General features: G+C 37.6%; 1 protein-coding gene across 1 annotated transcript in view; it reads left to right on the plus strand.

Annotated features, from left to right (window-relative positions):
- Window positions 1–16286, plus strand: part of LOC146389253 (uncharacterized) — a 28437-nt gene extending 12151 nt beyond the window's left edge. Inside the window, exons 2-15 of the mRNA XM_084926992.1 lie at window positions 1740–1789; window positions 2103–2162; window positions 2474–2533; window positions 2637–2732; window positions 2838–2931; window positions 3177–3212; window positions 3500–3532; window positions 5247–5780; window positions 7625–7642; window positions 7910–7927; window positions 8276–8373; window positions 9853–9894; window positions 10121–10168; window positions 11839–16286. Coding sequence (XP_084783118.1) covers window positions 1740–1789; window positions 2103–2162; window positions 2474–2533; window positions 2637–2732; window positions 2838–2931; window positions 3177–3212; window positions 3500–3532; window positions 5247–5780; window positions 7625–7642; window positions 7910–7927; window positions 8276–8373; window positions 9853–9894; window positions 10121–10168; window positions 11839–11889 — 1238 coding nt within the window. The 3' untranslated portion in view covers window positions 11890–16286. The remainder of the gene's footprint in view (window positions 1–1739; window positions 1790–2102; window positions 2163–2473; window positions 2534–2636; window positions 2733–2837; window positions 2932–3176; window positions 3213–3499; window positions 3533–5246; window positions 5781–7624; window positions 7643–7909; window positions 7928–8275; window positions 8374–9852; window positions 9895–10120; window positions 10169–11838) is intronic.
- The last annotated feature ends 962 nt before the right edge of the window (window positions 16287–17248 follow it).

Here is a 17248-nt window from a genome sequence, read left to right on the forward strand (position 1 = left end):
GACAATACCACAATTCCTAAAACATGGATAAACAGAAACATAAAACTCTAATAATAAACATAATCATAATCATCATCATCAACACCAGCACAACAAGAGAACAAGAAAACAATCCATGATGCAAAATTAAACCAAAACATAATAAACTCAAAATACTGGGTCCAACAGACCCAGAACCGTGACAATTACATCAGGACTTAGTAGTGTAGCACAGATAAGTCAAAAGATGTAGACCAAAAACAAACACCCATTACAGAGGACATAAATGAGTTTGCTGGTTTTCAGGAGTCTATCCCACAAATCAAGTCAAAATAACTTTGAAGGCATCAAAGAAGAAAGCACAAAAAAAGTCTTTATTCAGGTAATATTCATTCTGTGTGAACGCCGCTCATGCAGCTGTGCTGAATTTGTCTAAATGCACATACAAAAAAAATTGCATGAAGTTCAACAGTGCACTGGAAAAAAATCCTCTTTGCTAAATTAAATCTGATAAGCACAAGTTAGTTCATTGCATTTTTAAAGCGACATTGCTCAATACTCATTACACATAATTCAAAATATTATCATTTTTACATGACACAGCATTTTCTTTTCCAACTTTTATTGAACTCCTGACATTTTAATATGGGGACCACTGGGAATAATCTCAGGGAAGTGCGTCTCCTCCCCTCTCTCGTCCTGGCTGTATCGTCTCTTTGGCTCAGGATTGTACGCCTGTTTCTTCTTCTTCTGCTTGCCTCGGTTCAACTTGGACTCCTTCTTTTGCCTTATCCCCTCTTCCTGGTACACCATCCATACTCACATCTGTTCAGCCTTCCTGATCCCTCGTCCTTGGATGAATTCAGATTGAACATGTGTTTTATGTCTTATATGATTAAATGATTATATGATTTAGTTTTGGATGTTAACCGCAGGTTTCAGCCTATACTACAGCCCAATACAACGTGAAATGATACACATGAACTGATTGTTTCTCTGCCCTTCATGTACATTTATGTAAATGCTATTTTTCATGATTTGTGGAGCTGACTACACTTACCTTTAAGCCATTCTCAGAGTGTGACAGTCAGCTGTCTGTGCTAAAACAAGAAATGCCTGCAGTGCATAGCTTTCACAGTGTATACTTAAAAGATGCTCTTGCAGAGCACTCAGACTCACTTGCTGTTCACAAAAAGAGAAAGCAGTTTGGAGAAAAGCTGTGTTGATAACATCATGGGACATATTTAGAGATCATATCAGTGTTATTGTAGCTACTTGGTCAAAGCGCTAAACTTTAGCTTCTTTTAATAAACAATATTTATCATGTGCAAGACCAGCGGAGATCCCCCCTGCGATGGTGGGAGAGGGAGAAGGTCTCAGATATTGTTGACCTGCCTGTTGATTGTGTCATCTGAGCTTTTGTCTATTAACTGCTGACATTTTACTTTCATGAAATCAGCATCCTCAAAGACAACTAGTTTTCATAATGGACTTCGTATGGCACATCAAATCCTACTTCTTCTCTCAACGACTTTCTAAATGGAAGTCGTTACAACACTGATCTAACCCTAAAGCCTTAACATGTCATCAAGATGATGTTTAAAATGTGAACACTTTGCATTTGCAAAGCACTGGCCACGGAAACAAGTTTTATCGGTTTTGTTTTATTATTGTTTATTATTTAAATCTTTTTAAATCTTCTGTGTCTGTGTTCTGTGTCTATGTGTCCATAATATACCTTTCTCCTGCAAAAATCACAGAGGGCATCATGACGTCACACGGCTGTTATCTCTGCCTGTTGCTTTTAAGTGTGAGTGTTCTCTTTGCAGTTTTAGTCTATTTGCTTTTATATAAGTGATGTAAAATGTGCTCTTGGTGATCCGACCTTAATAGTTTCAAGAGGAGCTCGAATGTTTTTAGTTTTAATGTTTTGTTGATTACTGTAACTTCTGGATTTTATTAAAAAGCTATGAGACCTAAAGTACTCATTAGTAATTTTTTTGGTAGACTGTCCTTCTTAAATTTAGATCTGCATTAGTGTAGTTTATATAGTATTATACAAATTATGTTCATTATATGCTGGTAATTCTGTCCGTCTAATTAAACAACCTTTTGTCTACCAGGTAATCCTCATCGAGCCATCAGAAGCAGACTGTCAGAACTACTTCACAAAAGAAGGATTGGTAAGAAAAAATATGTTCTTTTCCCTAATTATTATAATTTCTTAATAGGCTGATCTCTAATGCTGGATGACAAGGCTGCTAAGATAAAAGGTAATATGAGGATGATGTAAATCAGATTTGGGTTTTGGGATCAGGCTTTTGACAACCTGCAGCCCTCTGGGAGCCTCTAACCCCAGCAGATTTGTGTGTTTGTATATTTGAGTCTCTTTGGACATGTTGCAGTTTTAGTTGTGATGATCACTCACTAATAATAAACAAATATATAACTAATGATGTCTTTTGCTTCTTTACCATCTCTCTGTACTTGGAAGGCAAAAGCATTAAGTGAGCTGCCAGAGAATATTCCTGTCAAAATAATGAACAAGCCCAAGGTAACTTTGTGAAACGTTGTTTAAAAACTAGAAAATGTATTTAAATTTATGTTGGAGTGACTTATATTTGTTTATTGGTAAATGTGCCCTTGTTTCATTGCAGGACACCATTGTACATGCTATAAAAAAACATTGTAAAGAAAAAACCCCCGGAGAAACCCGTTTTCTACTGGACTGTTTTAAGGAAGAGAATAACATGGCAAGGAAACAAAAATCTCTTCTTCTTCAAGTTTTGTTTGTTTTTTCTACTCCTGCTCAGGTTAAACAAGGATTATATCTGATAAACATGTTGTTTGTCCTGCAGGACTATAAACCGCCATGTAACGAGACGGATGAGAACATCAGTGTCCCTTTCTACCACTTCATGTGCTTGACAAATATAGCCAAGGGTCTACGAGGTATCACCTCATTTTGATACTTGTCTAACATTCAGCTGTGGTTAGTTTAAAGATTTGCTGCTTGAATGTCTTTGTGAGAAGCAACACTGTGACACCGACTGTTGTAACGAGCTTAGACGTTTTAGAAATTCAGAGAAAGAAAAGGAGCAGGTCTTTCTCGAACCGTAAAATGTGGATCTCCTACAATAAACCTAAAATGAACTTCTGGTTCTTACTGCTAACATTTTTCTTCTTTTTCACCAAAGATAAAACAAAACCACCTGAAGTCTGTGAAGTGTACAGTAAGTACACACACACACACACACACACACACACACACACACACACACACACACACACACACACACACACACACCATGAACAGAGACATTCAAAACATCAAGACTTTGTGTGTGGGTGTGTGTGATGTGTATCCATGCTGCTATTGTGTCTGTCAGTGTGGATGTGTGTACAGGTACTGAAACCTACATCCACATTTTCTCTTGTTTTGTTTTGTTTCGGTGTGCTGATTTTAAAATTCACAACTTGTTGCTTGTATTTTTCTTTCTTTTTTTCTTTTTTTGTTTAGAAAAAGTCTGTGGGGAAGATTCTGCCACCTCAGGTAGGAAACACATTTTATTTATAGTTTTGTCATAGTTTTACTTTTCTCATTGTTTTTTACTGGAAAGCACTTTGGTCAAAGTTGATTTTAAAGTGCTCCAGAAATAAAGTTGGATTGGACTGGATATTAATGCTGAAAGAGTGCATGTTTGTGTTTTGCTTCTAGCTGATGTTAGATCTTATAGATCACGCTGACTGCTGCACTACTACTGTTTCCCATCTTAAAATATACTTCAGCTCTTTTTGTGTAATTACTTTTGCATCTTATTTATTTCCCCACTTTCTTGAATCAGGCTTTCACTCAACATTTTTTTGCTACTTCATGCATTCTCTCTGACTTCCACGTTGTGGACAGACTGCTGCTCTTAGTCCAGCTTTTCAAGTAAATATCACTTTAAAGGTACAGGACAGAAGATATACAGATATACAGAGAGACGTTTTCTCAAAGAAGCCAGGACAATTTACTTTACAAAAACAAAAAACGCCCAAATGACCCTCATATGGCCATAAACGTTAAATTTGACCAAGATTAGTCATTAAAAGCAGAAAAACTAAAACACATCTAAAAGAGGACACACATACACGTACAGTGCTACTGACTGTTAGGTTAAAATTGTTAAATGTTGTCATTGTGTCACTTAAATTTGTAAGACTTAAATTTGTAAGTCTTAGTTCAAACTATATGATTAAAGGCATTCTTTTGTTTCTGACTCCCTCCCCACACACACACACACACACAGAGTTTTTTTTAACCTTCTGTGACCATGGGGGGGTTTACAATGGGTGTTTGTGTAACCTCTGTGTAACAGAATAAAAGGCTGCTGTGGGGTGATGGTTCTTCGAAGTGGTCTGAGACTGAGGGCAGAAGGGCTGCTCTGAGATCCTTCCCTTACTAGCATGTGAAAAACCGGTTGAACTGTCCGTCTTGCTTCCTTACTTCGTTAACGGGAATAAGTTTCAAAACCAGTGGGGCCTGTGGAAGCGCAGACCAGACACTGACATTTTATTGCAAAAGACGAATATTTCACCTTTTTTCAGTGCTTGACAGCTGCTGTTGTCTTTCTATTCTTTGCCCAAAAATGAGATTAAACGCAGTCAGACTCCATCCATTCAAGAAAAATGTTTAAAGAAACCTCCAAGGGGTTTTTTTCGTAAAAAATATTCTGACTTTAAAGAAGCTTTGAGTTTCACACATGGACAAAATACATATTTGATCATATTTACTAAGTATTATCTGTTCAGATTAACATTTCAATGACAATTCAAGTTTTGTAAGTAAGCTTTTCTTTGTTTTGTGCTAGAGAACACCAAACTGTTGTCAAATAGCTAAATAAACATTTTGTAACAGAAAGTTATAGTTTTTTAAGGATCTGGTCTCTTCGAGTGGACAACAGTCATTTGTAAAACAGTGTCATGTTTTTAATGTACTGGTCAGTGTGCAGCCCTTCACAGAAGGGTCCTCTCTGTGATCCCTACAGACAGTTATAGATGCAAATCCCAGGAGATCAGCAGTTTCTGTAGTACTTACACCAGCCTTTTAAATTACCCTTCTATTCAAACTAAATATAAGTAGTGATATTGAATGTTAAATAATTAATTTGGAGACAGTCTGGAATTTCCCCAAAAATGTAATTTTATGACCGCTAACATAATTAACACATGAAAAAAAAATAGCTACAAACTCTTGTGTTTACTCAATCCACCTCCACCAACAGCACCACCAAAACCTTCACCGACAACACCAACCATCGAAGCAACGCCATCAACACCACTGCCAACAACAGCAACCATTGAAGCAACGCCATCAACACCACTGCCAACAACACCAACGGGACTGCCAACAACGCCAACCATCAAAGCAACACCATCAACAGCACCAACCACTGAAGCAACACCATCAACAGCACCAACCGTTGAAGCAACACCACCAACACCACTGCCAACAACACCAACGGCACTGCCAACAACGCCAACCATCAAAGCAACACCATCAACAGCACCAACCATTGAAGCAACACCATCAACAGCACCAGCCATCAAAGCAACACCATCAACACAACTGCCAACAACACCAACCATCGACGCAACATCATCAACAGCACCAGCCATCGAAGCAACACCAACCATTGAAGTAACAACAAAAAACCCGAGCACAGCATCAACAACAAAAACAACAACACCATCAACAACATCGTCAACAACAAGTACAACAGCAGCATCATTCCTGGTGAATTCACATCGGAAGAGTTGTAAGTTACGTTAATAGAACTTTATTTGATATGTCATGGAAAATATATTGTAATAGTTTTAGTTCAAATAAATAACCTAAGTTTAACAATGATTCTGAAAAACTTTCCACATGGACGAGTAGAGAGTCTAATCTGATAGGCCTTTGGAGCAAGCTCATTACCACTGCTTGTATTCGGAGTCTCGATCTTCCAGTCACAATCCAAAGCTCATGACTGTAGGTGAGGGTAGGGACTTAGATTCGCTTTTGTGTTCAAGTCCCGGTCCAGGTTCTGGGTGCAAACTACAGTGTTCAACAAGGCTATTTTCTTTTTAACAGGCCTTGAAAAATAGTCAGTAATCACTGTTGGCCTCTGAGGTTTTATTACAACTATTCATCTGCAGCATGTTTTAAAGCTCCATTTTTGAAACCTTAATGGCAGCCCATCGGCTGACGGTTTGCCAGATGGCAAATATTTGAACGTGTCATAAAATAATCACTCTGAGGCTAATAAACGTTTGAATAGGTATGAAGCTGAGGATCAGGAATTATATTATATCCAAACCATGCAGCAGTATATTAATGACTTACCTCGTATTGTGGATAGATTATATCAGGTATTCTCCTGACTGAAGTTTGGTCCTTTTTCATCTTTTTTCTGTTATGTGATTGGGATCAGGGACCCGATGTTTTGTTTTGTTTTTCTCACTTTTATTGGGGGGGGGGATTGTTCATCCTCCAGCATTACTGTGGTAATGTGTTTATATTATGCTATCCATAGGCTTGCTGGCATATAATGGTGGCTGGCCACAGAGCTAACTTCAGTAACCCTACAAACTTTACTGCTGTTTATTTTACTGTCTTTATGTATGTCTGAAGCGATAGCAGAGCTGTACATTTTAATTTTTCAAAAATCCCTCAGTAAGAACATGGTGTATCATCTTTAGATGGAAACTAACCATCTACCCTAACTCTAACACCCTGCTAACTTCTAACTCTGTTAAACTTCATAAATCCTGTTTTTAAGGGATGCCTGGATGTTAAACTTTATTGTTACATCTAGTAGAGCAGCCACACTGATCATTTTATTGAAGATGAAATAATTTAGACAGATTTTAACTCTCAGTGAAGCCCGCAGTATTTGTTTGAGTTTGGCAGCTGAAGAGAAGTTTGGACCTGGAAACATCTAATGATGTGAGATGTTATAGGAGGAAATAATGATTAGTCTCCGGAGTGTCGGCCAGTGAGCACAGCGCCCACTAGAGAACTTCAAGCCACCCTCATGAAGTCTGTTCCTGATTTTGTGGTCAGAGACATTCACACCAGTGACCTGCTGGAGGTCATTTTGTAGCTCTGGCAGTGCTCATCTTGTTCTTCCTGGCACAAAGAAGCAGATACCTGCCCTGCTGATGAGTTAAGGATCTTCTCTGTCCCTGTCCAGCTCTTCTAGAGTAACAACCTATCTCCTGGATTCTCCTCCATGCTCTTGAGATTGTGCTGGGACACAGCAAACCTTCTGACAATAACACGTATCCTGGATGAGATGAACTGCCTGTGCAACCTCTGTATCCATATCGCCTCATGCTACCAGCAGCCAAATGCAAAACTAGTGAACAAACAGTAAGAAAAGATGAGAAGGGAAAAGTGTCCCCCACATGTAAAACCATTATCTCTCATTGCTGCCCTTGTAGTGCACCTGTCATCAATTTCATTAACACTAAAGCAGATGAAACTGATCAACATCCCCCCTCTGATACTTACAGCTGAACAGATCAGTGACCTACAAGTTTAACTAACTTGATGCTGTACTCTGATTTAAAAACTGTTCCTTGCGGTTGTACTCATAGTCTTTCCTTTCTCCCATAGGTTCACAGGAAGGAATATGTAAGTTTTTTGAATATACTTTTGATACTGAAATTAAGAGTTACTTTAACTTGCAGTTGTACTTGTATAGTTTTAGTTAATTTTTATTGTTTATTACTATTTTAGTGTTTATTTGGGTTGATACAATTATATATATTAACAAGATTGCACTGTCATTATAATTAACATTCTATAACAAGCTATGTACTGAAAGAAACAAACCGCAATACTCTCGACACACGTTTAGTTTGCAGATGTTCTCATACAGTCTTTCCTGTTTTTTCATAGGTTCAGAAAAAGAAACGGGTAAGCTTGTGTTATTTGTTTATTTATTTATTCTTTGCTTCAGTAAAATGTATATTGACAAGTTTGTTGTAGTACCGACATTCCAAAAGAGCCCAAGTCCTCATTTTCTTTTTCAGGTTCCAAAAACTGATAAAACAAATACAGAATTTAACATAATTGTTTTAAAACAACCATATAGCATGTACGATATTTATTAAATATGTGAATCTTACAGATTGGCCACACTATAGAAAACAAGACAAAAATTAATAGTTCATACACTTTAAAAACTTTATTCATGCATAAATATGTGTTATCAAGGGAGTGTTACTTTGAAAATTAATACATGTTCAACCTCTTCTTAAACAGGAAGTGACATCCAAAAGATTTTAATAGGAGTTCTTATCACGACAAACATCATTGTCCCCATGGCTATTTATCTGTACATGCATAACCAGATTCAGCAGGTGAGTGGCAGCTCAGATGTGAATGTTGCTAAATGCAGGGATGTAAGGATGTTCAACTACACATTTAATTTAATACAATAAAGCAGGACAGCAAATGCTGATAAAAATAAATAAATGTGTAAAATTCCAGATAAAAGAGGATAATTCCCATAAATTTACCAACATTTCCTGTTTAAAAAAACAAAAAACAAAAAAAACCCCACTGAAAAACAAAATGATTGAAGACTCCGGTTAGAGTCTTTGCCAGACTGATTCTGGGCCCTGGGCCGTGTGTGTGATACATGTGTGAATTTATGAGTTTGTAAAAAATATTTACACAAGTTACAAATATTTTTGTTGAGGTCTGGCTACAGATACAAAGCAAAAAACTGTGTGTAAAACTCTGCTCTCAAGGCTGTGTGTGACTTTCAACTTGCAGTTATGAAGTTTGACCCGGTTCCTTTCAGCTGATTGGTCAATGTCATGTCACAAATTTAACAATCCAATCAGATAACAGATGGGTGGGCTTTACTTAGCCTCAGGCCCTTGAAGGGTAAATGCCCTTTCATGTGCCAGTGTTTTCCTTCATCACCACGAAGGAAAACATTTTGTGCGTGTCTGAGTTCGGTAAATTTTTTGTGTCACAGGTTTATGTGTTTATACAGACCCAGAGCCTTTTCAACTGCTCACTTCAGGGGGAGAGCAGTGCTGTGGAAACAACAGACTCCTCACTAGTCGGGACAGTTACAAAGCTTTCTTCATTATGAATGAGCGATACATGTTTTATTGTAACATTTCAACATAATACAACACAAATCCTTGTAGAGGATATAAAGTCAGAGAGGTACATGTTTTGAAACGACAAGGAGCAGGCGCAGCTAGTACACGAAGAGCTGCTGCAAAAAAACGACAGCGGCCAGCGCAACAAATGTTGGATCCTTCACTCTTAGTTAGCGATGAGTGCAGTGCATGCCGTATCTGTTGTAAAAGGGCCTTTATGCTGCACCGTGTGACTCACAGCAAAGGTCCCGGGTCAGCCCTGACTTTGTGTTAACGTAATACTAAAGTAATAATGGTATTTCTGACTGGTATAGCACAACTTTATCTTTTCAACAGCTACCGAAAGTTAAGGGACCTAGCTTGTATGAGCCTCATGGGATATTCATATAGAGATCCTCCAGCTTCAAACTGTATCACCCTTCCAGGACCTGAAGCTCAGTAAAGCTGAGTAAGCCAAACCCATCTGATTTCTGATTGTCATGGCAACCACAAATTTAACAATCCAAAGACCAATCGGCTTAAACGAATTTGTACTTGCAAGTTGAAAGTCACACGCAAGCGAGGGAACTTGAGAGTTTTATACGTAGAGTTTTGATTTGTATCAGTTTCTGTGAGAACATGAGTATGACAGAGTGTAAACCTTTTATGTAATAGCACAAATTTGTCACATTGATGAGGAAATGAACGTTGACCATGGCTTCTGTTTCATTTCTGCTTCAGATTCCAAACTTGAGGGAAGAAGTAAGAATGACAGAGATACAGGTATTTTTGTAGAATGTGGATGCTAACTCACTGTAACTGAGGCACAGAGGATTCGGATACAACTAAACTTGCAGTTATTTGATAGTCTTACTTAGATATTACATTTCATTAATAAGAACAACAGAAGTGATTTATCTGTTTCTTAACATTTGTGGAGAGTCCACTTTGTGTTAAACCCTGGTCAGCGTGTTTTTGCTTTAACAGTATTATTTTCTTCTCTTTTTAGCAAAACACATTTCTCAGGGATGTTGAAGAGGGTTCCATTTTATTAACGGTAATTTTTACTGTACTACTACTTTCATAAACGGTGCCTTTAAAAGACTTAATGATTCAAACATGTGGTTTCCTTGACTGATGAGACCAGACAAGACCCGAATGGAAACACAGCCTTGACTGATTTGATATTTGTTCCCACTAAGTGTGGTTTTTTTTTTTTTTTGGTTTTTTTTTGTCAGCAGAGGTCCAGCTGTAACTACAAAAATCTATTTTTCCAACAACTGTAGGTAAAAAAAAACAAACAAAAAAAACAAAAAAAAAACTGGGTCTACTTATGTGCTCGATACTGGACTTCCCTCAGCTGGGAAGAAACGCACAGATCACTGGGTTAAGTTTCCTTTGTGAGGAGCTGATTAAAAAAATGATGCAAGTTAGACAAAAGTAGCATTTTCTTATTTTTTGTGACTAACAATTTCATGTTGAAAAATAATCTACCTGTTTTATTTTGCATTATTGTGAAATTCAGCAATACACCATTCAGAAATTATCACCAGCTGACTTTTGCAAGTCTTTCTATTGAGTCTGTTCAAATATGGGTTTCTGCAGGAGTCCCCAAATTTCCACAAAATCTTTGCCAACGACGTGAAAAAAGATTTAGGCCACATGACACAACACAGATATTTTGTTTGATGCGTGTCTTTTGGACTTCACATTCATTTTAACTGGCTTTTTTTTTTTTTTTTGTAACTTGACTCTCACCTCTGTTTCTATTGTATCTGGTCTTTAAGTGATGACATGATGAATCCTGCTTCTGGGCCCAAACTACTCTGCATTTAATAAGGCTGTTGATCAGAGATGATCACAAGCTGACTTTTACAATTTTTTTTACTAGTGTCTGTTTAAATATCTTTTTTTTTCATATTTTCAACTTGTCAGCACGCAGACATTTTTTTAAATGTCCCAAATTACAGATCCAGGTTTATTTTGACGGCAAAAAAGGCCACTGAAAATGTCAGTATGTAGTATGTAAAGTATGTGTGATATTTAAAGCTAAAATTCTACAGAATTTGAGATGAATGACTCTCTACCAGTTTGGTCAAGAAGAGGGTTCAGATATCCAGCCATAAGACGGTTCTTGGCTATGAAAAGCACCTGGTTTATGTGGCTAAAGGACATTTACATTAATATTAATAAAGGTGGCTGATCTATATATTGGAGCATGCATGTATAATTCTGACACAGTGTGGATTAGAGAAAGTCCAAAATAAATTCAAACTTGTGCACCAAATACTTGTTTTCATAAAGTTATAAAAGATGTATGCTTTTATAACAGTCCAAAGAAATCACGGTGTGAAAAAGACTTTCAACACAGTCATTTTGTTTGAAGCATGTCTTTTGGACTTTTTTTTATTTTAAATGTACTTTCACTTACTGACTACCTCTATTTCTATTGTATTGTCTGATACATGGAGGTCTAAGCAAGAAAACTACTCAGGTTTTGGGAAAAGATCACAGTTCAAATACACAGCCCAGGATGCTCCATTTGAAAGCTTACCCAAAGATATGGACTACTCAGTCAGATCTTTGGGACTGATAAGAGCTGACTACAGTCACTCTCCCACAGAAACCTCCATTAAAAATTATCAGCCATGTGTTTCGCCAGTCAAGCACACACTTGACTTGGTAATGCACAGACTAAATGCTTTTCTCTTTCTCTTTGTCATACAGACGCCCGAGAGTTCCATCATCATAAATTCACCTGAAAACACCATAATTTAAAGCCCTTGCCCAAATAGAACACACCATTAGAAGTTCTGAGCTGCTGAGAATCTGGATAAATCTGGATACGAGGATCTGCCTTACACAGCTTCGTAACAGTCCAGGTGAAGTAAAGGTGGTCTGTGAAGGCCTCTGCGCCCAAAGGTGGATAAGCTTCCAATGTGAAGAAGAGTGAGACCAAACAAGCCGCAGCATGCCTGTTCATGTAACTGCTCTGCAGTCGCACATCAAGATGGTTTTCTGTCCGCCTCATGCAAAATGTTTTACTGCTGTGCTGGTTTTAAGTGACCAAGGTCTTACCAGAAGAAGTGCACTGCAGAAAATCCGTTTTAACACGAGCAATAACGAGTTGGTTTTTTGTCATATTTAGAATAATTTTAAACACAAAGACACAGATTATGCATGTAGTCAGTGAACATATATATGTGTGTGTGTCTCTGTGTGTTAAAGTGTTCCACTGTGCAGACTACTATATTTAGTGTGACTGCAAAAAAGAAAAACGTTACGTTTTTATGGCTAATGGACTAATTGCCTATGTTCGTGTGTGCATATTTGGGAAAAGGTTTGGTGGCTTTTTTTCTATTCCTTGTATGTATTAGGTATGTTGTGATAACGCTTCAGCTGAAAAGCTAAAGGTGCCTAAAAAAATTAAATATTATTATTTTTTTATTGCACAATGCACATTAAGCTAAGCCACCATAAAAAATGAACTTTTACCTTTTTCTAAGCCAGCTATGCTAGCTTTACCCCTAAAATGTGATCTTATCTGTTAACAGTTGTTCTAGATAAGTTCTCACTGTACAGTCTTCTCACATGCATCGAATGTGTTTGTGTTTCATGGAAGTATAAATAGAAAATTTCCTACCACAATGCTTTTATTATTTTCATAAATCACTGCAAAAACAAACAGATGTGAAAAAAGCTGTCTTCTCTGCACTTTTTCATTTTCATACTGTCACATTATTTCACTCTTATATATGGTAAATGGTCTGTATTTGTATAGCGCTTTACTTGGTCCACTCTTATATATGTGTAATTATCCCACATATCTGTCCCTCACATATGGAAGACTGTAGACATGGTTCTGTGTTTTCAGTTTTTGGCTTTTGATGCATTTGTGGAATATATTTTAGTTTTTGTTTATGTAAAAATTTATATTTTTATATATTTTTTAAGCCAACCACTTTATTTATTGTGTTTGTAATAGAGACTGAGTAGGAGTATTTTATTTTATTTTTTGAATGTGTAGATGTGAGTTTAAACAAGCATCTATGATTCCCATACATACTCCTTGGTGTGGAACAAAAATGTCCAGACTGAAAAGAGAAAAAGGGAAAAATGTAAGCAGATAATAGAGTCATTGGTTGGCACAACTGTTAGAACGTGAACATATCTGAGCACAGGAGCCAGACTTGTAAAGTGTATAAAAAGCTATATTTAAAACCAAGTAATAAATAAGAAATGAATAAAAAAGAAAAATCAAACAAAAACATTTCTTTAAGTGAAACAGTCACATTAAGGAATCATCTACACCAGGGGTCCCCAAACCCAGTCCACAAGGGCCGGTGTCCCTGCAGGTTTTAGATCTCACCCTGGGTCAACACACCTGAATCACGTGATTAGTTCATTACCAGCCCTCTGGAGAACTTCAGAACATGCTGGCTGTATCCCAATTCAGGGTCTGCAGCCTTAAAGTACGCAGCCTTGACGGTCCACAAGGGCCGCGTACTCAAAGACCGCTAAGGCTGGAAGTGCGAGGCTTGTGAAATGGGACGGTCTAGCCTCCGTTGCGCTGCCAAGGTTGCCAAGTAACCATGATACTAACAGCTGGAAACGTTTCATACAGCATTATTTGACAGAAATAAAGGAGAAAATCTTTTGTTCATTTGTTTGTTTGTTTCTACATGAGCTTTGATTTGATATCTGAGGCTGAGACCACGGGACTGTGAAATCATGATTATTGGGCTTCACTTCTGTACTGAACAGTCATTTTAAGATTAGCTAGTAAATAACAATTAGCTCATGTTGTTCATGAGACTAAAGTCATCTCACTTTGGTAATGTAAATATAATATGGCCAATATTAAAGTTATTATTTCAATCATTATTAGTTATTACAGCAGTGAATGAACTCTGTTTCAAATACTGAGCTTCAGTATTTATTTATATTTCCTGTCACCTTAAATCTTCATTCAAAGACAGGTTCCTTTGACACTGTATGTATAAATGTATTATATATAAGAGACTGTCAAGAGATGCATTCTTAAACACTTTTTCAGTTGAGAATCAGAGAGGAGAAACACAGTTTTACTTGTATGCAAGGGCAGCACAGAGCACTCGCACTGAGAGTGAGGCCTCTGAGACTCGCAGCTCTGTGACTGCCCTGGTCTTTATTTATACATCGGTGGGTGTTTGTTCCTTACATTGGAATGTGTATGTGTGTGTGTGTGTGTCAGAGTGTGACCCCATAAACGACTTCCCTTAACCTGCTGGTCTGGAAAGTCCAACAGTTCATCTATATGTAAAAAAGGCACTTAGACTAAAACTGACATACGTTTATCCTACTGTAAAACAATAAAAGAAGGTACGACCTTTCCCATGCTCCCAGGATGTGGGTGTGAATGCCAGAGCACTCTGGAATGCACGCAAAGCTTTTGCAGACTATTAAGGATCGCACATCCTATCACTACCATATGTAAACCTATATTATTAAAAGATTATACTGACTACTAAGTACAATTTTCCATTGACAGAGACAAATATTGTTCTTTTAATATGTTGGCATTACTAAATTTGTCTCAGTGCTGACTTTAAATAGCCATGAAATCATCACATTCTCTGTAAGATTAAGGTCGACTATTGAACGGCGTATATTTTAAAGTAAAGGCTTTAAAACCAAGTTAGTACAAACGTCACTAATGTCACATAACTTTGCCGACATGTGGCCAACAGTAATGTTTTAATGTTCTTCATTATTAAACATTTGCACACAAATAAGTGACATAATATTCAGTACTTACTTTTACAAGTTTACCTTTCGGCCGCTCCGCTTCCACCGTTTTTTTTGGGCAAAATTATCCACACCCACTGCCGCGCTATGCATTCTGGGATATGTTGGGCCACAAAGTCTACACCGCCACATCCTTAAAATTCAGGGAAATGAAGGACGCATTTGAGGGCCGCATTTCGAGCAGCCTTTGAATTGGGACAGCCTTCGTCGTGTCGCTGTGACATAATCGGCCTTAAAATGCGGCCTTTAAGGCTGCAGACCCTGAATTGGGATACAGCTGTTGAGAAGGTAATTTATCCATTTAAATCAGCTGTGATGGATCAAGGACACATCTAAAACCTGCAGGGACACTGGCCCTGGAGGACTGGGATTGGGGACCCCTGATCTACACAGTTTTACCATCTGCATGTCACATTTTCATTTGGCTGTACTGGACTCTTTGATAAACTGGTTTTGTTTGTTTGGCACCAATTCATTTGAAGGTGACATGTATAGGTGTTATTAACCCCGATTCTTTTGTCCCCATGATAGAAGAGAGAAAACCCGACTCATAGTGGTCAAAACATTTTATATTTCTTTTTATTCAATCATCTTCCAGAAGAGAGACCCCTGCACAGCCCAAACGCCAGTTGCAGGATCTCTAACATTAGAATCATAAACTGTGCCTCATATAGGTTTTATTTTGGTACTTTACACGTCACACAGTTTCAAACATTGCTTATATGGCAAAGTTCCTCTTTTCTGTGTCTTATCTATTAATATGCCTGTGCACTAAAACTTCCTGTTTTTCAGTCTGGCTGAGCACTTAGTTTGTGAGTCAAAAGTGGCCTTGCTCTACAAACCTTCATGATTAAAGTACACAAAACAATATAATAAGAAAACAAGGATACTAAGGATATTAATTTCATGACAGTGTATATATGTCTGACATACAAAATATATATAACTTTGCTCCATTATAATACCAGCGTTGGATACTGGGAGTACCCGCTTGTGGAAGGAAGATATTGTGGCAGCATTTCATGTTAACAGGAGCCTGAGCAGCTAAGCTAATGCTGACCTCTGCTTGTCTACTTCAGTCCTTTTTTTTGGTATTGTCTGTATTTTGTATAATATGAAAAAAATATATATACATTTGCCGGATAAAAACATTGTGTTGAATTGCTGAGGTAAACATACAGTTTGTTTTCATGGTATTTGTGGAAGAACACTCCAGCGAAATGTTAACGTAAATTAACCTACAATGTATCCCTATCCCAGTGTTCACAGGTCATCTGGAGTTTTCTTTCCAGATGTTTATTTCACAGATGTATTTTTTGGTGCCTGGTTTTTGTAAATAAATAACCTTTTCTGCTTTAAAAACTTTCCTTTTGTGTTGTACTGGAGGAGAATGGTGGAGCGGTGCAGCGATGCAGCTTTTCAGGAGTGGAGACATTGTTACAGTTATTTTTATGGTACAAAACGGCGAGAGCACAACGGCACAGTGGAAACTGTCCGGTATAGAAACAACCACATTATACTGCTAACAAAACTCCTTGCAAAGGATCTGCAGTGACCACAGCTAAACACAAAGTTAGATAAGAACCCAGAGTAATGATAACACTGAATAACCCCAGCCCCACAGCCAGACCCTGTTGTTTACTGGTGATTTAATGAGCTCAACTCCCACCATATTCTAGAACACAAATATGGCCTTCATCAAATCAGGTAAGATGCACAGAAGGAAGATCAGACGCCAACTAGGAAGAAGCAGAATAAAAGCAACATTGGCTTTCCTTCTGTAGTAGGTTTGTCCAAGAATCTCCTGAGTATGTTTTACAAGCATGGCATTCCAGTGCACTTCAAACCCAACGACAGCTGCAGGACAAGGTTCACCCCAAGGACAAGGAGTGGTGAAACTGAACTCAGCTTTCCAGCTTTCCAAAAATGTGGTTAAATCACAATTCATATTAATTTGGGATTTAAGAAGATGGAGACTTACTTTTTCACATAGTTTCAGTTTTCAGTTTCAGTTTTCAGTTTTATTTGTCATATGCAAGTTAGCACAGGGTCAACATCGCAATGAAATGTATTTGACGAGCAGAAGACAGTCACTCAGCAGAATGGTACAGTAGAAAAAAATAAAATAATAAAAAATAAATAGAAAAATAGTAAGAGCAAGATATTAATAAGATGTAGTAAAAGAAAAAAGAGATTTTCAGTTAACTGACTAAATATATATATATCTACAGGGTGGGCCATTTATATGGATACACCGTAATAAAATGGGAATAGTTGCTTATATTAAAGTCCTGTTTGTGGCACATTAGTATATCTGAGGGGGCAAACTCCTCAAGATGGGTGGTGACCA

The sequence above is a fragment of the Perissodus microlepis genome, chromosome 4, assembly GCF_051167445.1.
Source record: "Perissodus microlepis isolate ML-2025 ecotype Zambia chromosome 4, ASM5116744v1, whole genome shotgun sequence".
NCBI classification, from domain to species: domain Eukaryota; kingdom Metazoa; phylum Chordata; class Actinopteri; order Cichliformes; family Cichlidae; genus Perissodus; species Perissodus microlepis.